At 45.5% G+C, this 24005-nt stretch overlaps 1 protein-coding gene across 25 annotated transcripts in view; it reads right to left on the bottom strand.

The window, feature by feature from the left end:
- Positions 1-24005, bottom strand: part of LOC110490610 (nuclear respiratory factor 1) — a 41106-nt gene that overhangs the window by 11300 nt on the left and 5801 nt on the right. For 5 of the 25 annotated variants that reach the window (XM_090200939.1, XM_090200943.1, XM_090200940.1 and 2 more), the window contains exons 5-11: positions 21787-21927; positions 8304-8462; positions 6423-6626; positions 5489-5587; positions 4957-5037; positions 3349-3399; positions 2836-2993 (exon numbers count right to left, since the gene is read on the bottom strand). In XM_090200939.1, the coding sequence (XP_090057065.1) occupies positions 2836-2993; positions 3349-3399; positions 4957-5037; positions 5489-5587; positions 6423-6626; positions 8304-8462; positions 21787-21927 (893 nt within the window). Of the gene's footprint in view, positions 1-2835; positions 2994-3348; positions 3424-4956; positions 5038-5488; positions 5588-6422; positions 6627-8303; positions 8463-21786; positions 21928-24005 lie in introns of all 25 variants that reach the window. The other 20 variants (XM_090200948.1, XM_090200956.1, XM_090200957.1 and 17 more) reach the window with 7 other exon arrangements.

Genomic DNA, 24005 nt, shown 5'->3' with positions numbered 1-24005 from the left:
AACCAGTTTTACTGTTTAGCTCACAAACACCCGTTACCACACTTTTGTGAAAAACGCAATCTCATTCAGCAGTGGTTTCCTGAGTAATAAATGTAGTGGCTGATTAGGTTGGTTAGCAACCACTTAACACCCCCAGAAACCAGGCGAGGCAGTTGAGTACAAAGGTAACGGCTAATTAATTAACTAAAATTAAAACACTGAAATGGGAGGAAAAAGCAGCTGACCCCATGTCCCTATGGGACCCTTAGTTTCCTGCTCCAACTGTCCCCTCTTTCTGACATCACAGGTGTTATAGAACTACCTATGCAATTAGAGACTATGGGAATAACACTCTTCAGCCTAGTTGCCTGCCCTCCCTTGTTACGGCCCAGACCCCAGGGCCTTGTGTCAGCGCTTGCTGATATGAATACACCTAGATGCACTTTATTCACGCTGTAAGATGCCTCATTGCTAATGTAAGCACTGTCCTTAAAGGCCCAATGCAGCTGTTTTTATCTCAATATCATATTATTTCTGGGTAACAAATAAGTACCTTACATGATTGTTTTCAATTAAAATGGTTTAAACTAAAATAGCTTCTTAATAAAGGGCAATTTCTCAAGCAAGAACTTGGGAGAAAATGTTAATTCAGCTGTTATTGGCAGATGTTTGGAACTCTTTCTTATTGGTCTAATTTACCGCATGGTGAAATTTCAGGCGGTGTTTTCAAACAGCTCTGACACTAAAATGGCATTATCATCATTTATACAATTTCAAAGTATTATTCCAACCTCAGTTTAAATACATAAAACACAGAAAATCACCAGTTTGATTGCCCCGGGCTGGGCCTTTAACCGTCCGTTTGACTGCCCCGGGCTGGACCTTTAACCGTCCGTTTGACTGCCCCGGGCTGGGCCTTTAACCGTCCGTTTGACTGCCCCGGGCTGGGCCTTTAACCGTCCGTTTGACTGCCCCGGGCTGGGCCTTTAACCGTCCGTTTGACTGCCCCGGGCTGGGCCTTTAACCGTCCGTTTGACTGCCCCGGGCTGGGCCTTTAACCGTCCGTTTGACTGCCCCGGGCTGGGCCTTTAACCGTCCGTTTGACTGCCCCGGGCTGGACCTTTAACCGTCCGTTTGACTGCCCCGGGCTGGACCTTTAACCGTCCGTTTGACTGCCCCGGGCTGGGCCTTTAACCGTCCGTTTGACTGCCCCGGGCTGGGCCTTTAACCGTCCGTTTGACTGCCCCGGGCTGGGCCTTTAACCGTCCGTTTGACTGCCCCGGGCTGGGCCTTTAACCGTCAGTGGGGGACATGCTAAACTGACCCAAAATCAGCGTCTACGGGCAACTTCATCCTACTCCGTTATAAACAGAGAGGAGAGAGCATCTGGGCGGTGACCATACCTCAATCCCACTGCGGCATTCTGGGACAGCAGGATTCTGACTCCACACCCTTGTACCAGCATCCTGCATTAAGCTCACAGAGAGCCCCTCCCCCAAGCAGTGCAGCAGGAGATGTGTGCATTGTGCACATGGTTTACAGAATTACATTTCTTCCCATCTCAAAATGTTTCTGCAGGTTTCATTCAGTTTGGATGTTTTTAGATTGACACAGTGTGTTAGGTAATGACATTCTGTAACAACATTATACCATGGTTACAGAGTTTTTATTTGATTTAACATTTAAATATACAGTTTAGTCTCACTGACATCAAATCTATTTCACAAGAGAAACCTGTTAGAGATGGCAGCAGTCACTGAGGACTGTCAGTAGCTCAAATGATACACACTGATAACTGTCAGTAGCTCAAAAGATACACACTGATGACTGTCAGTAGCTCAAAAGATACACACTGATAACTGTCAGTAACTCAAAAGATACACACTGATGACTGTCAGTAGCTCAAAAGATACACACTGATAACTGTCAGTAGCTCTTGGGTAAAACACATGTATTGACAAAGGAAGGCCGCTGTCCTGCAGTCCTTGCCAGTGAGTATCTTTACTCTCAGTATTCAGCTAATGGGTCCACAGGTCATGAGGGCATCATTCACCAACTAGCCTACAGTAGTCGAACCAATAGCAGTCCGCTGTGGAGCCTGGGGGAATTGAGATGGTTTATAATAGCGCCAGAGGCACAGCCCACGGGTCACCTGACCAACAGGGCTCTGCCTTGTCCTATCAGAAGGTCCGTATGAAGTTGTGCATTACGTCATGAAGCCAGGCCCAGTTGGTCACATTTTTGACTGCACTAGGCCTTTAAGTAAACATGGATGGGTCATCCAATGGCTGTGGTATCTGTGTGTTGTCATTATGAAGGCTGGTCCCCCAGACTAAGTACTCTCAATAGTCACCTACTCCCAGACTCAGTGCAGATACAGCATTTGGCCTGATTGTCCACAATGCGGTTGAGTTGTACATTTCCTTCACCTGGCTGGACGACCCTGCTTGTCCCTTTAGACCAACCCCCCAGAACACGCCCTACCCGTTAAGTGCCATGGTGACAGTGTGCCCTAATGAACACTCCCTACCTGTATAGTGCCATGGTGACAGTGTGCCCTAATGAACACTCCCTACCTGTATAGTGCCATGGTGACAGTGTGCCCTAATGAACACGCCCTACCCGTTAAGTGCCATGGTGACAGTGTGCCCTAATGAACACTCCCTACCCAATTAAATGCCATGGTGACGGTGTGCCCTAATGAACACTCCCTACCCAATTAAATGCCATGGTGACGGTGTGCCCTAATGAACACTCCCTACCCAATTAAATGCCATGGTGACAGTGTGCCCTAATGAACACTCCCTACCCAATTAAATGCCATGGTGACGGTGTGCCCTAATGAACACGCCCTACCCGTTAAGTGCCATGGTGACGGTGGCTCCCTGCTGCATCTCCTGGGAGGCGGCGACAGCGGCCTCAGCGAGGGACGCGACCGCCTGATTGGCCTCGGACGCCTGTGTGGTCTGTATGGTCATCTCCCCACCCTGCAGAGTCGCCCAGTTCTGCTCAACCTGGCCAGTAAGGAGGGATGGAGGGGGAAGGAGGAAGAAAGAGAGAGAGGGAGAGATGGAGGGGGAGAGAGGGAAATAGAAGGAAAAGGGTAAGAGAGAGGGAGAGAAAAAAGATGGTAAGAGGGGGAGAGAGGAGGGGGAGAGGTGGGTGAGAGGTGGGTGAGAGCAAGTGAGAGATGGAGAGAGGAAGTCGTAAGAGAGATGGAGAGAGTAAGAGAGGGGGAAAGTGACAGAGAGAGGCAGAGTTAGGGTGTTTCTACACTACGACAAAACAAAAACAAGTATGATTGTGATCCTTCGACAAACATTTGTCGTAGTCAATGAACATAAAATGTGAAGTAGATCTGCAGCTTACAATAAACTGTGGCGACACCTCCATCGGTAACGTGCGACACACCGACATATTCTGGTGAAGAGTAGAGAGAACTTGCTATTCAGCAATGATATTGAAACAGAGTATGAAGTTGCATCATTTCAGGGTTACAGAACAGGAAATATGACATGTTCCTCAGCAAGAGATCAAGGCACAGTGATACGACAATCCTACAAATACCAGATCATGCAAATGACAATAAAAATGTTGTTGTTGTTCAACATATTCAGACAACGCATAAAGGCTTTTTCTTTTGTTGATTAAAATTCTTAAAAGCTGTTTTTTTCTCCCCAATTTCATGAAATCCAATTGGTAGTTAATCTTGTCCCATCGCTGCCACTCCTCTATGGACCCTGGAGAGGCGAAGGTCGAGAGCCATGCGTCCTCCGAAACACGACCCCGCCAAGCCGCTCTGCTACTTGACACACTGCTCGCTTAACCCTGAAGCCAGCCACACCAAATGTGTCGGAGGAAACGCCGTACAGTTGGCGACTGAAGTCAGCATGCATGCGCCCGACCTGCCACAAGGAGTCGCTAGTGCGCTATGGGACAAGGACATCCCGGCCGGCCAAACCCTCCCTTAACCCGGACAACGCTGGGCCAATTGTGTGCCGCCTCATGGTTCTCCTGGTCGCGGCCGGCTGCGACACAGCCCGGGTTCGAACCCGGGTCTGTAGGGACGCCTCTAGCAGTGCAATGCAGTGTTTTAAACCACTGCGCACTCGGGAGGCCGGAACACATAAAAGTTTTGAGTAATATAAAATTGTGTTTAAAACCAAAGCCTTGTATTGATCATCTCTTGAAAATGAAATAAGACAATAAACCAATAGGATTATTTATCCATGCGTGCACATCTATGGCTAGCAGTATCGCAGGATCCCAGAGTGTAAGGTATACCACAGTGTTGCATGTTGTACAACACTTAACATAATGAAACAAAAACAAGACTGATTTCTATGGCGCTTTTTACATCAGCGCAGGGTTTTTTCTGGATCAAAAAAGGGCTTAGGTGGTGGGCGTGGCAACGGGCGCAGTTGGGCGCAGCTGAATTTAAGAGGCCCTCATCTTGATGGTGTACAGTATTGTTTGCATTTTAAGCCAATTTCCCGCAGTTCTACACATTTCTCCATGGAGCTGAGATCATTTTCAGGAGGTTTTAAAAGTTAATTTCCTGCAGTGCTCACATTTCTCCATGGAGCGGAGATCATTTTTCGGGGGTTTTTAAAAGTTAATTTTCTGTAGTTCTACATATTTCTCCATGGAGCTGAGAGAAGATTTTGCAGTTATTGCTGTGTTATTTTGCTCAAACATAATAAAATCAATACTGCTAAAGTGATTGTTAGTTCTCAAAGATCATGTTCTAATATATATATATATATCTCTATTGTCTTTTCTACATCCGTTATATCTGTCGTTTAAGTTTACACTGAAAAGTGTTTTTCCATCCTGAAAATCTATAAAAAATAAAAACGTTTTTCTCCCTCACTGTATGGACTTAGGTGACCCGATAAAACGTTTAGGAGGCCCGCCCAAGGATTTCAATGGCAGAAAAATCCCTGTCAGCGCTTTAAATAGTAAGGGGGAAATCACCTCATCCATGACCAATGTGTAGAACCCACCTGGGTGTGGTCTGGACTGCCCCTTTGCGCCAGAAAGCTCACCACACATCAACTATTGCCGAGGAGAGGTGAGGAATGATATATGCCAATTAGGAATCAGGAGATGGTTAACATTAGCATCTCAAAAAGAGGAAACGCTGTCCGCACACTGCAGAAAAACGACCTTCAGGCTTTAAACGCCATCAAAATCGTTTAGTATTTATTTATTCTAAAAGTGATAAGGTGTAAAGGGGCATAATGCCTAAAAGTGTGTAATGGAGCCAGTTAGAGAAACCTTTCAGCTACACACTATGTTCACTACTCTGGAGACAGTAACATCTAACACTCCTCACAGAATAGTAGTAACACACCTCACACACAGGAGGGACTGCCATTACAACGGCATACAGTCATCAGATAGGAGAATCAGGTGTCTCTACAAGTGTGTGTATTTGTAAGTGTGTGTGTGTGTGTGTGTGTGTGTTTGTGTTCTGAGAGACTGATGAGGTGTGTGGTGTGTGTACCTCTCCGTCGTTCACAGTGTAGTTGACCTGGGCCACGGTCACTGTGCCTGGCAGCTCCGAGGCATCGGCCAGAGTGGCCACCGTCTGCCCTGTGCCCACCTGAGGGGCAGAGAGGGAAAAAGAGAGGGAGAGAGAAGATGGTGGAGAGAGAGAGAGGAGTGGGGAAAGGGAGATTACAATGGGCAGCCTGGCTTGAGTACAAAACAGCCAAATCCTTCCCATGGATTATATCCCTCCAAATCATCATCCAGGGCATATTTAATCACCGCCTAGAGAGGGGGAGGCCCCGCGGCCCGCCTAGAGAGGGGGAGGCCCCGGCGGCCCGCCTAGAGAGGGCGAGGCCCCGCCGGCCCGCCCGAGAGAGGGCGAGGCCCCGCGGCCCGCCCGAGAGAGGGCGAGGCCCGCCTAGAGGGGGCGAGGCCCCGCCGCCCGCCTAGAGAGGGGGAGGCCCCGCCGCCCGCCTAGAGAGGGCGAGGCCCCGCGGCCCGCCTAGAGAGGGGGAGGCCTGCCGGCCGCTTAGAGAGGGAGGACTGCGCCATCTGGATCCTTAGTAGGGTTGCAAAATTCCGGAAACACACCCAAAGTTCCCAGGTCTTTCCAAAATCCCAGTTGGAGGACTCCCAGGTTGATAAATCCCTCCCAGCTTATTCCCTTCTGATTCAGGGAATCCTCCAATCGGGATTTCTGAAAAACCTGGGAACTTTGCGAACATTCACGGAATGTTGGGACTCTAATCTTGACTCTGTGTTTAGGTGACCTCTGATCTGTGGAGTAGGGTTAAGTTGCCCCTAGACGCTGATCTTGGGTCAGTTTAGCATTTCCCCACTAAAAAATAAGCTGATCTTAGATCTGTTCCGAGGGGAAACTTTACCCCGGAGCTTGACCAAATATTGGTTAAGGTAGATCCTAGATCTGTACCTATGGGAAACCTGACCTGTATGAGGGAGACGGTGCCGTCGGGGTTGCTGATGGTCTGCACCACGGTCTGTGAGGGCACCAGGTGGGTGATGCTGTGGGTGGCTGTCGTCATGGCCGTGTGCTGTGGCACCTGGTCCTCAAAGGCGTACAGCAGGTCCTCGCGTCCATGCTGCTTGTAGCAGTTCTTCACGATGGTCCGCAGCGCCTGCGTCCACGACACCTAGCAAGGGGCGCCACAACAAAAGGAGATGTTATACAAGGGGACTGGTAGATTAGGTTTCAAGAGTACAGGAAACACAAACCAGACAGAATTACGATACGTTTCACTGTAGTTTAACTTTACTAATTGATATAGTGGAGTGAAACGAAGCTGAATTCAGTCTGGGCTTTAGTTGCAATACTTAAGTAATTTCCTTGCAATGATATTCTGATGGTATACTTTTTTGTATATTGTTGTCTTTTATGTAAAAAAGTAACTCACGAAACAAAATGTACATTTGTATTCATTGATACCTATGCTCCATAACTAAACATATTTTAAACAGTAAAGAAGTCATTTCCACATAACTTCTAGTTGGATCGTCCCTGGTAGAACTCTGTCCCATGTTATTATAGTTGGATTGTCCCTGGTAGAACTCTGTCCCACCAAGTTATTATAGCTGGATCGTCCCTGGTAGAACTCTGTCCCACCAAGTTATTATAGTTGGATTGTCCCTGGTAGAACTCTGTCCCACCAAGTTATTATAGTTGGATTGTCCCTGGTAGAACTCTGTCCCACCAAGTTATTATAGTTGGATTGTCCCTGGTAGAACTCTGTCCCATGTTATTATAGTTGGATTGTCCCTGGTAGAACTCTGTCCCACCAAGTTATTATAGCTGGATTGTCCCTGGTAGAACTCTGTCCCACCAAGTTATTATAGTTGGATTGTCCCTGGTAGAACTCTGTCCCACCAAGTTATTATAGTTGGATTGTCCCTGGTAGAACTCTGTCCCACCAAGTTATTATAGTTGGATTGTCCCTGGTAGAACTCTGTCCCACCAAGTTATTATAGTTGGATTGTCCCTGGTAGAACTCTGTCCCACCAAGTTATTATAGTTGGATTGTCCCTGGTAGAACTCTGTCCCACCAAGTTATTATAGTTGGATTGTCCCTGGTAGAACTCTGTCCCACCAAGTTATAGTTGGATTGTCCCTGGTAGAACTCTGTCCCACCAAGTTATAGTTGGATTGTCCCTGGTAGAACTCTGTCCCACCAAGTTATTATAGTTGGATTGTCCCTGGTAGAACTCTGTCCCACCAAGTTATTATAGTTGGATTGTCCCTGGTAGAACTCTGTCCCACCAAGTTGTTATAGTTGGATTGTCCCTGGTAGAACTCTGTCCCACCAAGTTATTATAGTTGGATTGTCCCTGGTAGAACTCTGTCCCACCAAGTTATTATAGTTGGATTGTCCCTGGTAGAACTCTGTCCCACCAAGTTATTATAGTTGGATTGTCCCTGGTAGAACTCTGTCCCACCAAGTTAGTATTGTTGGATTGTCCCTGGTAGAACTCTGTCCCACCAAGTTATTATTCTCTAACCGTCTCCACTCAAAGACCCTTTAACCTCCACAACGTCCTACCTCTCTATCATATTCAACATTGTAATGACACCAGGGAGTCAATCCTACTACCTCTCTACCATATTCAACATTGTAATGATACCAGGGAGGCAATCCTCCTACCTCTCTACCATATTCAACATTGTAATGATACCAGGGAGGCAATCCTCCTACCTCTCTACCATATTCAACATTGTAATGATACCAGGGAGTCAATCCTCCTACCTCTCTACCATATTCAACACTGTAATGATACCAGGGAGTCAATTCACAGGGAAAGTGTGTTTTCAACCTCACCCTCTGTTTCTGTTCCTCAGTGCGCACGTCACTGCGCACGTTGGCCCAGGGGATGTCCTCTGGCCACCAGATGGGCTTGCAGCTCTCCTTGCCCCAGCCAGGCTTGCCCCTGCCCGTCGAATACTTCAACATCTCTGGGATGAACGCTCGCAGCTGGGCCTGACCAGAGGAAACAAGATATGGGGGTGAGTGGTACACACACACGTGCCCTTGACTAGGGGGAGGAAAGAGGTACTGATTACCTACCTGCAGCTTGCTGAGGTGGACTGGGCCCAGAAATAAGATTTCTAAAAAGGAGACCACACTGCACTGAGGTCTATCTACAGGCCAGTCTATGACTGAGGCTCCAGTCTGCCTCCCTGACTGATGAACTAACACAATCTTGGCCTAATGGCTCTGAACTTGGGTGGCACTAGATGGAAGAAAACAGACTGAAACCTGGAGGGACCACCTGGACTGCGTTCTTTCGTTTTCCGCTGAAAAACATTTTACAACTTTTCTCTGTTGCCTGCCCAAATGAACAAACCCCTGTTCTGGGCAGAAAACCTGAACTGCCTCAATAGTTGACACTGTAGTCTCCATCAGCTGTACTATAACACATGACAACATCCAGATAAACACACCCATTTTGTGCTGGCCAGATTAACCTCAGTTCAATAACATGTTAACAGACTGCTGTAGACACCAGAGGAGATTCAGTGAGATTAACATGTTAACAGACTGCTATAGACACCAGAGGGGATTCAGTGAGATTAACATGTTAACAGACTGCTATAGACACCAGAGGAGATTCAGTGAGATTAACATGTTAACAGACTGCTGTAGACACCAGAGGAGATTCAGTGAGATTAACATGTTAACAGACTGCTGTAGACACCAGAGGAGATTCAGTGAGATTAACATGTTAACAGACTGCTGTAGACACCAGAGGAGATTCAGTGAGATTAACATGTTAACAGACTGCTGTAGACACCAGAGGAGATTCAGTGAGATTAACATGTTAACAGACTGCTGTAGACACCAGAGGGGATTCAGTGAGATTAACATGTTAACAGACTGCTATAGACACCAGAGGAGATTCAGTTCAATAACATGTTAACAGACTGCTGTAGACACCAGAGGAGATTCAGTGAGATTAACATGTTAACAGACTGCTGTAGACACCAGAGGGGATTCAGTGAGATTAACATGTTAACAGACTGCTGTAGACACCAGAGGAGATTCAGTGAGATTAACATGTTAACAGACTGCTGTAGACACCAGAGGAGATTCAGTGAGATTAACATGTTAACAGACTGCTGTAGACACCAGAGGGGATTCAGTGAGATTAACATGTTAACAGACTGCTGTAGACACCAGAGGAGATTCAGTGAGATTAACATGTTAACAGACTGCTGTAGACACCAGAGGAGATTCAGTGAGATTAACATGTTAACAGACTGCTGTAGACACCAGAGGAGATTCAGTGAGATTAACATGTTAACAGACTGCTGTAGACACCAGAGGAGATTCAGTGAGATTAACATGTTAACAGACTGCTGTAGACACCAGAGGGGATTCAGTGAGATTAACATGTTAACAGACTGCTGTAGACACCAGAGGAGATTCAGTGAGATTAACATGTTAACAGACTGCTGTAGACACCAGAGGAGATTCAGTGAGATTAACATGTTAACAGACTGCTGTAGACACCAGAGGAGATTCAGTGAGATTAACATGTTAACAGACTGCTGTAGACACCAGAGGAGATTCAGTGAGATTAACATGTTAACAGACTGCTGTAGACACCAGAGGGGATTCAGTGAGATTAACATGTTAACAGACTGCTGTAGACACCAGAGGGGATTCAGTGAGATTAACATGTTAACAGACTGCTGTAGACACCAGAGGAGATTCAGTGAGATTAACATGTTAACAGACTGCTGTAGACACCAGAGGGGATTCAGTGAGATTAACATGTTAACAGACTGCTATAGACACCAGAGGAGATTCAGTTCAATAACATGTTAACAGACTGCTGTAGACACCAGAGGAGATTCAATGAGATTAACATGTTAACAGACTGCTGTAGACACCAGAGGGGATTCAGTGAGATTAACATGTTAACAGACTGCTGTAGACACCAGAGGAGATTCAGTGAGATTAACATGTTAACAGACTGCTGTAGACACCAGAGGAGATTCAGTGAGATTAACATGTTAACAGACTGCTGTAGACACCAGAGGGGATTCAGTGAGATTAACATGTTAACAGACTGCTGTAGACACCAGAGGAGATTCAGTGAGATTAACATGTTAACAGACTGCTGTAGACACCAGAGGAGATTCAGTGAGATTAACATGTTAACAGACTGCTGTAGACACCAGAGGGGATTCAGTGAGATTAACATGTTAACAGACTGCTGTAGACACCAGAGGAGATTCAGTGAGATTAACATGTTAACAGACTGCTGTAGACACCAGAGGAGATTCAGTGAGATTAACATGTTAACAGACTGCTGTAGACACCAGAGGAGATTCAGTGAGATTAACATGTTAACAGACTGCTGTAGACACCAGAGGAGATTCAGTGAGATTAACATGTTAACAGACTGCTGTAGACACCAGAGGGGATTCAGTGAGATTAACATGTTAACAGACTGCTGTAGACACCAGAGGAGATTCAGTGAGATTAACATGTTAACAGACTGCTGTAGACACCAGAGGAGATTCAGTGAGATTAACATGTTAACAGACTGCTGTAGACACCAGAGGAGATTCAGTGAGATTAACATGTTAACAGACTGCTGTAGACACCAGAGGAGATTCAGTGAGATTAACATGTTAACAGACTGCTGTAGACACCAGAGGAGATTCAGTGAGATTAACATGTTAACAGACTGCTGTAGACACCAGAGGAGATTCAGTGAGATTAACATGTTAACAGACTGCTGTAGACACCAGAGGGGATTCAGTGAGATTAACATGTTAACAGACTGCTGTAGACACCAGAGGAGATTCAGTGAGATTAACATGTTAACAGACTGCTATAGACACCAGAGGAGATTCAGTTCAATAACATGTTAACAGACTGCTGTAGACACCAGAGGAGATTCAGTGAGATTAACATGTTAACAGACTGCTGTAGACACCAGAGGGGATTCAGTGAGATTAACATGTTAACAGACTGCTGTAGACACCAGAGGAGATTCAGTGAGATTAACATGTTAACAGACTGCTGTAGACACCAGAGGAGATTCAGTGAGATTAACATGTTAACAGACTGCTGTAGACACCAGAGGGGATTCAGTGAGATTAACATGTTAACAGACTGCTGTAGACACCAGAGGAGATTCAGTGAGATTAACATGTTAACAGACTGCTGTAGACACCAGAGGAGATTCAGTGAGATTAACATGTTAACAGACTGCTGTAGACACCAGAGGAGATTCAGTGAGATTAACATGTTAACAGACTGCTGTAGACACCAGAGGAGATTCAGTGAGATTAACATGCTAACAGACTGCTGTAGACACCAGAGGGGATTCAGTGAGATTAACATGTTAACAGACTGCTGTAGACACCAGAGGAGATTCAGTGAGATTAACATGTTAACAGACTGCTGTAGACACCAGAGGAGATTCAGTGAGATTAACATGTTAACAGACTGCTGTAGACACCAGAGGGGATTCAGTGAGATTAACATGTTAACAGACTGCTGTAGACACCAGAGGAGATTCAGTGAGATTAACATGTTAACAGACTGCTGTAGACACCAGAGGAGATTCAGTGAGATTAACATGTTAACAGACTGCTGTAGACACCAGAGGGGATTCAGTGAGATTAACATGTTAACAGACTGCTGTAGACACCAGAGGAGATTCAGTGAGATTAACATGTTAACAGACTGCTGTAGACACCAGAGGAGATTCAGTGAGATTAACATGTTAACAGACTGCTGTAGACACCAGAGGGGATTCAGTGAGATTAACATGTTAACAGACTGCTGTAGACACCAGAGGAGATTCAGTGAGATTAACATGTTAACAGACTGCTGTAGACACCAGAGGAGATTCAGTGAGATTAACATGTTAACAGACTGCTGTAGACACCAGAGGAGATTCAGTGAGATGAACATGTTAACAGACTGCTGTAGACACCAGAGGGGATTCAGTGAGATTAACATGTTAACAGACTGCTATAGACACCAGAGGAGATTCAGTTCAATAACATGTTAACAGACTGCTGTAGACACCAGAGGAGATTCAGTGAGATTAACATGTTAACAGACTGCTGTAGACACCAGAGGGGATTCAGTGAGATTAACATGTTAACAGACTGCTGTAGACACCAGAGGAGATTCAGTGAGATTAACATGTTAACAGACTGCTGTAGACACCAGAGGGGATTCAGTGAGATTAACATGTTAACAGACTGCTGTAGACACCAGAGGAGATTCAGTGAGATTAACATGTTAACAGACTGCTGTAGACACCAGAGGAGATTCAGTGAGATTAACATGTTAACAGACTGCTGTAGACACCAGAGGGGATTCAGTGAGATTAACATGTTAACAGACTGCTGTAGACACCAGAGGAGATTCAGTGAGATTAACATGTTAACAGACTGCTGTAGACACCAGAGGAGATTCAGTGAGATTAACATGTTAACAGACTGCTGTAGACACCAGAGGAGATTCAGTGAGATTAACATGTTAACAGACTGCTGTAGACACCAGAGGAGATTCAGTGAGATTAACATGTTAACAGACTGCTGTAGACACCAGAGGAGATTCAGTGAGATTAACATGTTAACAGACTGCTGTAGACACCAGAGGAGATTCAGTGAGATTAACATGTTAACAGACTGCTATAGACACCAGAGGAGATTCAGTGAGATTAACATGTTAACAGACTGCTGTAGACACCAGAGGAGATTCAGTGAGATTAACATGTTAACAGACTGCTGTAGACACCAGAGGAGATTCAGTGAGATTAACATGTTAACAGACTGCTGTAGACACCAGAGGGGATTCAGTGAGATTAACATGTTAACAGACTGCTGTAGACACCAGAGGAGATTCAGTGAGATTAACATGTTAACAGACTGCTGTAGACACCAGAGGAGATTCAGTGAGATTAACATGTTAACAGACTGATGTAGACACCAGAGGAGATTCAGTGAGATTAACATGTTAACAGACTGCTGTAGACACCAGAGGGGATTCAGTGAGATTAACATGTTAACAGACTGCTGTAGACACCAGAGGAGATTCAGTGAGATTAACATGTTAACAGACTGCTGTAGACACCAGAGGAGATTCAGTGAGATTAACATGTTAACAGACTGCTGTAGACACCAGAGGAGATTCAGTGAGATTAACATGTTAACAGACTGCTGTAGACACCAGAGGAGATTCAGTGAGATTAACATGTTAACAGACTGCTGTAGACACCAGAGGAGATTCAGTGAGATTAACATGTTAACAGACTGCTGTAGACACCAGAGGGGATTCAGTGAGATTAACATGTTAACAGACTGCTGTAGACACCAGAGGGGATTCAGTGAGATTAACATGTTAACAGACTGCTGTAGACACCAGAGGAGATTCAGTGAGATTAACATGTTAACAGACTGCTGTAGACACCAGAGGAGATTCAGTGAGATTAACATGTTAACAGACTGCTGTAGACACCAGAGGAGATTCAGTGAGATTAACATGTTAACAGACTGCTGTAGACACCAGAGGGGATTCAGTGAGATTAACATGTTAACAGACTGCTGTAGACACCAGAGGAGATTCAGTGAGATTAACATGTTAACAGACTGCTGTAGACACCAGAGGAGATTCAGTGAGATTAACATGTTAACAGACTGCTGTAGACACCAGAGGAGATTCAGTGAGATTAACATGTTAACAGACTGCTGTAGACACCAGAGGAGATTCAGTTCAATAACATGTTAACAGACTGCTGTAGACACCAGAGGAGATTCAGTGAGATTAACATGTTAACAGACTGCTGTAGACACCAGAGGAGATTCAGTGAGATTAACATGTTAACAGACTGCTGTAGACACCAGAGGAGATTCAGTGAGATTAACATGTTAACAGACTGCTGTAGACACCAGAGGAGATTCAGTGAGATTAACATGTTAACAGACTGCTGTAGACACCAGAGGAGATTCAGTGAGATTAACATGTTAACAGACTGCTGTAGACACCAGAGGAGATTCAGTGAGATTAACATGTTAACAGACTGCTGTAGACACCAGAGGAGATTCAGTGAGATTAACATGTTAACAGACTGCTGTAGACACCAGAGGAGATTCAGTGAGATTAACATGTTAACAGACTGCTGTAGACACCAGAGGAGATTCAGTGAGATTAACATGTTAACAGACTGCTGTAGACACCAGAGGAGATTCAGTGAGATTAACATGTTAACAGACTGCTGTAGACACCAGAGGAGATTCAGTGAGTTTAACATGTTAACAGACTGCTGTAGACACCAGAGGAGATTCAGTGAGATTAACATGTTAACAGACTGCTGTAGACACCAGAGGAGATTCAGTGAGATTAACATGTTAACAGACTGCTGTAGACACCAGAGGAGATTCAGTGAGTTTAACATGTTAACAGACTGCTGTAGACACCAGAGGAGATTCAGTGAGATTAACATGTTAACAGACTGCTGTAGACACCAGAGGAGATTCAGTGAGATTAACACGTTAACAGACTGCTGTAGACACCAGAGGAGATTCAGTGAGATTAACACGTTAACAGACTGCTGTAGACACCAGAGGAGATTCAGTGAGATTAGCATGTTAACAGACTGCTGTAGACACCAGAGGAGATTCAGTGAGATTAACATGTTAACAGACTGCTGTAGACACCAGAGGAGATTCAGTGAGATTAACACGTTAACAGACTGCTGTAGACACCAGAGGAGATTCAGTGAGATTAACATGTTAACAGACTGCTGTAGACACCAGAGGAGATTCAGTGAGATTAACATGTTAACAGACTGCTGTAGACACCAGAGGAGATTCTGTGAGATTAACATGTTAACAGACTGCTGTAGACACCAGAGGAGATTCAGTGAGATTAACATGTTAACAGACTGCTGTAGACACCAGAGGAGATTCAGTGAGATTAACATGTTAACAGACTGCTGTAGACACCAGAGGAGATTCAGTGAGATTAACATGTTAACAGACTGCTGTAGACACCAGAGGAGATTCAGTGAGATTAACATGTTAACAGACTGCTGTAGACACCAGAGGAGATTCAGTGAGATTAACATGTTAACAGACTGCTGTAGACACCAGAGGAGATTCAGTGAGATTAACATGTTAACAGACTGCTGTAGACACCAGAGGAGATTCAGTGAGATTAACACGTTAACAGACTGCTGTAGACACCAGAGGAGATTCAGTGAGATTAACATGTTAACAGACTGCTGTAGACACCAGAGGAGATTCAGTGAGATTAACATGTTAACAGACTGCTGTAGACACCAGAGGAGATTCTGTGAGATTAACATGTTAACAGACTGCTGTAGACACCAGAGGAGATTCAGTGAGATTAACATGTTAACAGACTGCTGTAGACACCAGAGGAGATTCAGTGAGATTAACATGTTAACAGACTGCTGTAGACACCAGAGGAGATTCAGTGAGATTAACATGTTAACAGACTGCTGTAGACACCAGAGGAGATTCAGTGAGATTAACATGTTAACAGACTGCTGTAGACACCAGAGGAGATTCAGTGAGATTAACATGTTAACAGACTGCTGTAGACACCAGAGGAGATTCAGTGAGATTAACATGTTAACAGACTGCTGTAGACACCAGAGGAGATTCAGTGGTAGTTTTACACCAGTGATGTTTCATTCATTCTCCCTACTGTTTAAGTGGTGTGCTGTACTCTGTACTGTACTCTGAACAGTTAGGATTGACGACTAACCACAATGAAGCCTGATTGCTTGGACTCATCCAAACTATTGCATAAGAGGCCTCATTTATTTATTCTGATTTTCCCCCTCTGCCTGGGAGACGAAGTGGGTGGAACACACACACCCCCGCGCACCTTACCAGTCCCCTGTGCGTGTGGTGCGTGTGTGTCTTACCCAGCTGGAGTGGGTTTCGTCCCCATGTCCTCAGTGTCCCTGGTAATACTGGGGCCGGGGTAGGGATGGGACCACTGCAGCATCTACCCACATTGACATCACTGAGTAAATTTGGCTAAAAATAGAATCACCACACAGCTATCCAGTTTGCTCTGTGTTCTAAGAGAGTAGACAAAATGGCGGTGCCTTGACTGGCTCTGGATAGTCTGAAACATGGATGGGTAACCTCTGGTGATAACATATCATACTATAAATTGTTTTTGAGAAAGCCATTCTGACCCGTCTTCGTCTCCGTCCTGCTGTAGTTGCAGCCAGTGAATTAGCGTTTGGAGAAACCCTCTCGAAAAATAACAGAAACACATATTTGTCAGAGTTTATAAAATGGAGACCGACAAAGACTAGTTTACTAATGTAGCAGGTAGCAACAGCTATAGTAAGCTCCTCAGTGCCTCTGTTTCTCCACCTGTAGCTGGTGAGGGGGGGGATTGGGGGACAGATGGCCTAATTACAGTGACTGTGTGTGGCGTTAACCCCCTCCCTTTAGTCTAATCCGGCAGGCTATCAGCCAATCAGCAGCCAGCCACTCCAAACCCAAAGAGCTGTAATTATGGGCTGGCTCACCCTGGCTGGTCTCTTGACTCACCTGCTGCTCCTAGGCTCTCCATACCACCAGCCACCAGGGCCCTCTCGTGAACTCCCCAAACCCAGCCATATGAGCCTCTCCAGGGATAGCCAGGCTGACTCCCCTCCCCTGGTTGTCACTCAATCCCTATCCATCTTACCACCTCTTATTAGAGCCTTTCTCCTGGCACAACCATGTCTTCCACTACTATATTGAACCTTTACATGTCTACAGGTTTGTCTCATTGAGATCATCTCTTTTGAAAGAAACACCTATTCAGCAGAGTAGAAGTCGACAGACTGCATCTCCACAAAACGCACACTCTCCCGTCACTCTGGCCCCAACCAGGTGAGTGTCCTGGGATACTGCTTTGACCTGGCTCTCCAGGTGTTCCAGAACCCCCCCCCCAGTGCAAAACCTGGACACATACAAATCAGCTGGCTAGACAATCTGGACCCTCTCTAAAATTATCCGCCGCCATTGTTGCAACCCCTATTACCAGTCTGTTCAACCTCAATCTCTCTTTCGTATCGTCCGAGATCCGTAAAGATCGGCTGCCGCTGTCATCCCCCTCTTTAAAAGGGGGTGACACGCTAGACCCAAACTGTTACAGACCTATATCCATCCTGCCCTGCCTTTCTAAAGTCTTCGAAAGCCAAGTTCATAAACAGATAACTGACCATTTCGAATCCCAACGTACCTTCTCCGCTGTGCAATCTGGTTTCCAAGGTACTAAACGATATCATAACCGCCATCGATAAAAGACAGTACTGTGCAGCAGTCTTCATCAACCTGGCCAAGGCCTTCGACTCTGTCAATGACAGTATTCTTATTGGTAGACTCAACAGCCTTGGTTTCTCAAATGACTGCCTTGCCTGGTTCACCAACTACTTCTCGGACAGAGTTCAGTGTGCTAAATCGGGGGGGGGGGGGGCTGTAGTCCAGGCCGACTCTTTTCTCTGTATATATATCAACGATGTCGCTCTTGCTGCGGGTGATTCCCTGATCCACCTCTACGCAGACGACACCATTCTGTATACATCTGGCCCTTCTTTGGACACTGTGTTAACAAACCTCTAAACGAGCTTCAATGCCATACAACACTCTTTCCGTGGCCTCCAACTGCTCTTAAAAGCTAGTAAAACCAAATGTATGCTTTTCAACCGTTCGCTGCCCGTACCCTCCCGCCCGCCCGACTAGCATCACTACTCTGGACGGTTCTGAATATGTGGAACTCTACAAATACCTAGGTGTTTGGCTAGTCTGTAAACTCTCCTTCCAGACTCATATTAAACATTGACAATACAAAATTAAATCTAGAATCGGCTTCCTATTTCGCAACAAAGCCTCCTTCACTCACGCCGCCAAACATACCCTCGCAAATCTGACTATCCTACCGATCCTCAACTTCGGCGATGTAATTTACAAAATAGCCTCCAACACTCTACTCGGCAAACTGGATGCAGTCTATCACAGTGCCATCCGTTTTGTCACCAAAGCCCCAAATACCACCCACCACTGTGACCTGTACGCTGTGTCTGGCCCTCACTACATATCCGTCGCCAAACCCACTGGCTCCAGGTCATCTATAAGTCTTTGCTAGGTAAAGCTCCGCCTTATCTCAGCTCACTGGTCACCATAACACCCACCCGTAGCACACGCTCCAGCAGGTATATCTCACTGGTCATCCCCAAAGCCAACAGCTTTTTTCCATCTATGTAACATTGCAAAAATCAGAAACTTTGTCCAAAAATTATGCAGAAAAATTAATCCATGCTTTTGTCACTTCTAGGTTAGACTACTGCAATGCTCTACTTTCCGGTTACCCGAATAAAGCACTACATGAACTTCAGTTAGTGCTAAACAAGGCTGCTAGAATCCTGACTAGAACCAACATTTTTTATCATATTACTCCAGTGCTAGCCTCTCTACACTGGCTTCCTGTTAAGGCAAGGGCCGATTTCAAGGTTTTACTGCTAACCTACAAAGCATTACATGGGCTTGCTCCTACCTATCTCTCTGATTTGGTCCTGCCGTACATACCTACACGTACGCTACGGTCACAAGACGCAGGCCTCCTAATTGTCCCTAGAATTTCTAAACAAACAGCTGGAGGCAGGGCTTTCTCCTACAGAGCTCCATTTTTATGGAATGGTCTGCCTACCCATGTCAGAGACGCAAACTCTGTTTTAAACTTAAAGTCTTTACTGAAGACTCATCTCTTCAGTGGGTCACATGATTGAGTGTAGTCTGGCCCAGGAGTGTGAAGGTGAACGGCAAGGCTCTGGAGCAACGAACCACCCTTGCTGTCTCTGCCAGGCCGGTTCCCCTCTTTCCACTGGGATTCTCTGCCTCTAACCCTATTACAGGGGCTGAGTCACTGGCTTACTGGTGCTCTTTCATGCCGTCCCTAGGAGGGGTGTGTCACTTGAGTGGGTTGAGTCACTGATGTGATCTTCCTGTCTGGGTTGGCGCCCCCCCCCTTGAGTTGTGCCGTGGCGGAGATCTTTGTGGGCTATACTTGGCCTTGTCTCAGGATGGTAAGTTGGTGGTTGAAGATATCCCTCTAGTGGTGTGGGGGCTGTACTTTGGCAAAGTGGATGGGGTTATATCCTTCCTGTTTGGCCCTGTCCGGGGGTGTCATCGGATGGGGCCATAGTGTCTCCTGACCCCTCCTGTCTCAGCCTCCAGTATTTATGCTGCAGTAGTTTATGTGTCGAGGGGCTAGGGTCAGTTTGTTATATCTGGAGTACTTCTCCTGTCTTATCCGGTCTCCTCTGGGGCAGTATGCTCTCTCTAATTCTCTCTTTCTTTCTCTCTGAGGACCTGAGCCCTAGGACCATGCCTCAGGACTACCTGGCATGATGACTCCTTGCTGTCCCCAGTCCACCTGGCCATGCTGCTGCTCCAGTTTCAACTGTTCTGCCTGCGGCTATGGAATCCTGACCTGTTCACCGGACGTGCTGCCCTTTCCCAGACCTATTATTTGACAATGCTGGTCATTTATGAACATTTGAACATCTTGGCCATGTTCTGTTATAATCTCCACCCGGCACAGCCAGAAGAGGACTGGCCACCCCTCATAGCCTGGTTCCTCTCTAGGTTTCTTCCTAGGGAGTTTTTCCTAGCCAACGTGCTTCAACACCTGCATTGCTTGCTGTTTGGGGTTTTAGGCTGGGTTTCTGTACAGCATTTTGAGATATCAGCTGATGTACGAAGGGATATATATACATTTGATTTGAACACCTCCTTTGGCCGACCATTCCCCTGCTGCCAATGACCGGAACGAATCGCAAAAATTGTAGACTGATACTTCCCTCACTAACTTTAAACATCAGCTAACTGATTGCTGCAGCTGTACATAGCCCATCTGTAATTAGCCCATCCAATCTACCTACCTCATCCCACAGATTGTTATTATTTACTTTTCTGCTCTTTTGCACACCAGTATTTCTACTTGCGCATCATCATCTGCACATCTATCACTCCAGTGTTAATTTGCTAAATTGTAATTACTTCGCTACTATGGCCTATTTATTGCCTTACCTCCTCACGCCATTTGCACACACCGTATAGACTATTTTCCTCCCATTTTTTCTCTCCATTGTGTTATTGACTGTACGCTTGTTAATTCCATGTGTAACTGTGTTGTTTGTGTCGCACTGCTTTGCTTTATCTTGGCCAGGTCGCAGTTGTAAATGATAACTTGTTCTCAACTGGCCTACCTGGTTAAATAAAGGTGTTCTCAACTGGCCTACCTGGTTAAATAAAGGTGAAATAAAATAATAAAACCACCTTCGGTAACCCCATTGCCAACCAGCTTTGGCAGAGTGAAGTAAGGCAACAGATCCTCCTCCCCTCAACTCATAAAAAAACACAAAAAAAAACAACAGCCATAGAGATTCTTCCTGGTTCTATCACGCCTGCCCCAGAGGAGACAGGATTGGCCGCTCCTCTCCCTGTGGGCCCTGTGATTGGCTGTTTCTATCCCTGAGGGCTCAGTGATTGGCTGCCTCTGTCCCCTCGCCCTGGGGTAGTGTCTCTGAGGGCGATGCATGGTACCAAGTCTCTGATGATGACGATCCAATGACTGTGTCAGCAGTGAAGTAAACAAGCTAGCGCCACTTGGGATGATGACTACTCTGTGAGCCATCTCTGGGCTGTGTTCATTAGGGCACAGCGAAGCAAAACACTTTGGAAAGGAAAAACAAAAATGAGTGCCTCTTACTTTTTGGATAAGTTCAGATAGCACCTCCCTGTTTCAGTCCGCTTCGTGCCTACAGATCAGGACTCTGAATGCTGTGTCCTGGTCCACACTACTTTCTCTCACATACTGGACTGGCACCACACCCTGATAGCCAAATGGAGGATATCTGCCTCTTAAAATGGGCATATCGGAAAGCCTTGTTTGGCTCATTGTGGATTCCAAATCTGTCTCATGAAAACATTAGATTACAAACTAGAATCAAATAGGATCTATAGTTCTAACGAGCAACTCATGCTGGAGAAACTAGTGGCAACTATCATCATGAGAACAGGTGAAAACCTTGACAAAATTGACCTAAAAGGGGCATTTGACCTTGAAGCATGTCATTTTCTAGCGTAGCCAAGCATGAAACCATAGTCTGAGCAGTGAGGGATTTATAACCAACTGGCTCCATCTGCTGGCCAGACGAGGGTTCTCATCTCACCCATAAACATGAATAAATATAGCTGTGTGTGTCAAGTGTATCATCTCTCTATGGGCTCACCTGTGTCATCTTGTCCACAGAGACGGGGATGCCGTCAATGGTGAGGGGGGGCAGCTCGGAGGTTAGTTCCCCCCCGGGGGGTGCGTGCTCGGCCAGGGCGTTCTCCAGGTCCTCCAGGATCATGCCCTTGTACTTCCTCACCTGCAGGGAGAAGGAGGAGGGGTAGGAAAAACATGGGTTAGTGGACGACCCAGAGTAGGGGGCAAAGGTCAAGGGAAGGTTATCCCTAACCTTGTAAAAGCAGTCTGAGAACCAAACGTTGTGACATAGTGAAAATTGCAGGCTAGGGCTGGGCGATATGGCCAAAACCTCATATCCTGACATAGGTCAATTCATATCCCGATAACGATACATATCACGATATAGCACATTTTCTGTCAATTCAATGAATAAATAGTTTATATAAAATGACCACACGTAAAGGCCCATTTCTTATTACATTTTGAATTAAACTCAACAAATAAAGGTACTTACTCATATTTGATTATTTAGTACCTTTGCGCAAATTTTCAATTAAGCATGAAACAAAATAAAATATTAATGTTTAAAATCAACAACAAAAAAGGTAAATAGAAAACACTTCAACTATAGTTGCAAACAAAATAAATACAGGCCTAAAATATAGGCAGTCATTGAAAATAAGAATTTGTTCCCAACTGACTTGCAGGCTTTTTAAATAAAAGTTATAAATAAATTAAATAAAAAAACATATTAATTTGCATTTGGTACCTTGGGTCAAAACTCACAAAACCCCTGTTTCTCGAACGTGTAAATTGGGGCCATGTCTTTGCAGATGTAAGTTGTAACGGCAGCTGTTATCTCCTTCCATCTTCGTGATTCTTTGCCATATGCTGTGCCGCGGGCAAAAGCCTCTTGTAACGTCTGAGTCAGGGGTTTGTTTTGAGCACTAGACTGTACTTTTTGGGGTCTCATCCGTAGACTCTCTCCGTACCGTTTCACATGATTCTTGCGTAGTTGGTAAGAGAGGTTAGTGGTGTTTGAGCCTGTTGTTGGGACTGGCCTGTTTCACATGATTCTTGTGTAGGTGGTAAGAGAGGTTAGTGATGTTTGAGCCTGTTGTTGGGACTGGCCTGTTTCACATGATTCTTGCGTAGGTGGTAAAAGAGGTTACTGATGTTTGAGCCTGTTGTTGGGACTGGCCTGTTTCACATGATTCTTGCGTAGGTGGTAATAGAGGTTAGTGGTGTTTGAGCCTGTTGTTGGGACTGGCCTGTTTCACATGATTCTTGCGTAGGTGGTAATAGAGGTTAGTGGTGTTTGAGCCTGTTGTTGGGACTGGCCTGTTTCACATGATTCTTGCGTAGGTGGTAATAGAGGTTAGTGGTGTTTGAGCCTGTTGTTGGGACTGGCCTGTTTCACATGATTCTTGCGTAGGTGGTAATAGAGGTTAGTGGTGTTTGAGCCTGTTGTTGGGACTGGCCTGTTTCACATGGTTCTTGCGTAGGTGGTAAAAGAGGTTAGTGGTGTTTGAGCCTGTTGTTGGGACTGGCCTGTTTCACATGATTCTTGCGTAGGTGGTAAGAGAGGTTAGTGGTGTTTGAGCCTGTTGTTGGGACTGGCCTGTTTCACATGATTCTTGTGTAGGTGGTAATAGAGGTTAGTGGTGTTTGAGCCTGTTGTTGGGACTGGCCTGTTTCACATGATTCTTGCGTAGGTGGTAATAGAGGTTAGTGGTGTTTGAGCCTGTTGTCAGGACTCTGACCTGCGACACGTCTTGTAGAGGACGGTTTTCTGGTCCGTGTCAGACTTGTCATACCCAAACCACGTCCATCTGACAGAAGTAGCCCCTCTTTTAGGTACGAGCTCCTTGTCTCCGTGCTCTGGGCCACGTTCATTCTCCTCCATGTTTGTTTGTGTTGCAAATTTCCTTCTGCAAAGCGTCATCCAATTGATGAAAAATATTGCCGTAAAGAGTGTGATTAGGCACAAATCTCAGATCAGAAGACAAACCCCTTAAATACTAACCTTAACCACTAGGAAGAAAAAATGTTTGGGGGTAAATATCTGTCGACACTGATATTTCCTTCTTTTCCTTGAGGTAAGGAAAGGAAAAGCCCTCGTCGAGTGAAGACGATGTTTCAGTCTACTGCTTTCACCAATCACAGATCAGCGTTTACTTCAACCAATGAAGGACAGAAGAGCGGATGCACCGAGAAAAGTTGAACTGGACCATTGACTTAACCCCAATGTAAGGCAGG

This window comes from Oncorhynchus mykiss, chromosome 15 (genome assembly GCF_057628025.1).
Source record: "Oncorhynchus mykiss isolate SJ-2025 chromosome 15, ASM5762802v1, whole genome shotgun sequence".
Taxonomy (NCBI): Eukaryota; Metazoa; Chordata; class Actinopteri; order Salmoniformes; family Salmonidae; genus Oncorhynchus; species Oncorhynchus mykiss.
This window is presented reverse-complemented; position numbering and strand designations above follow the sequence as displayed.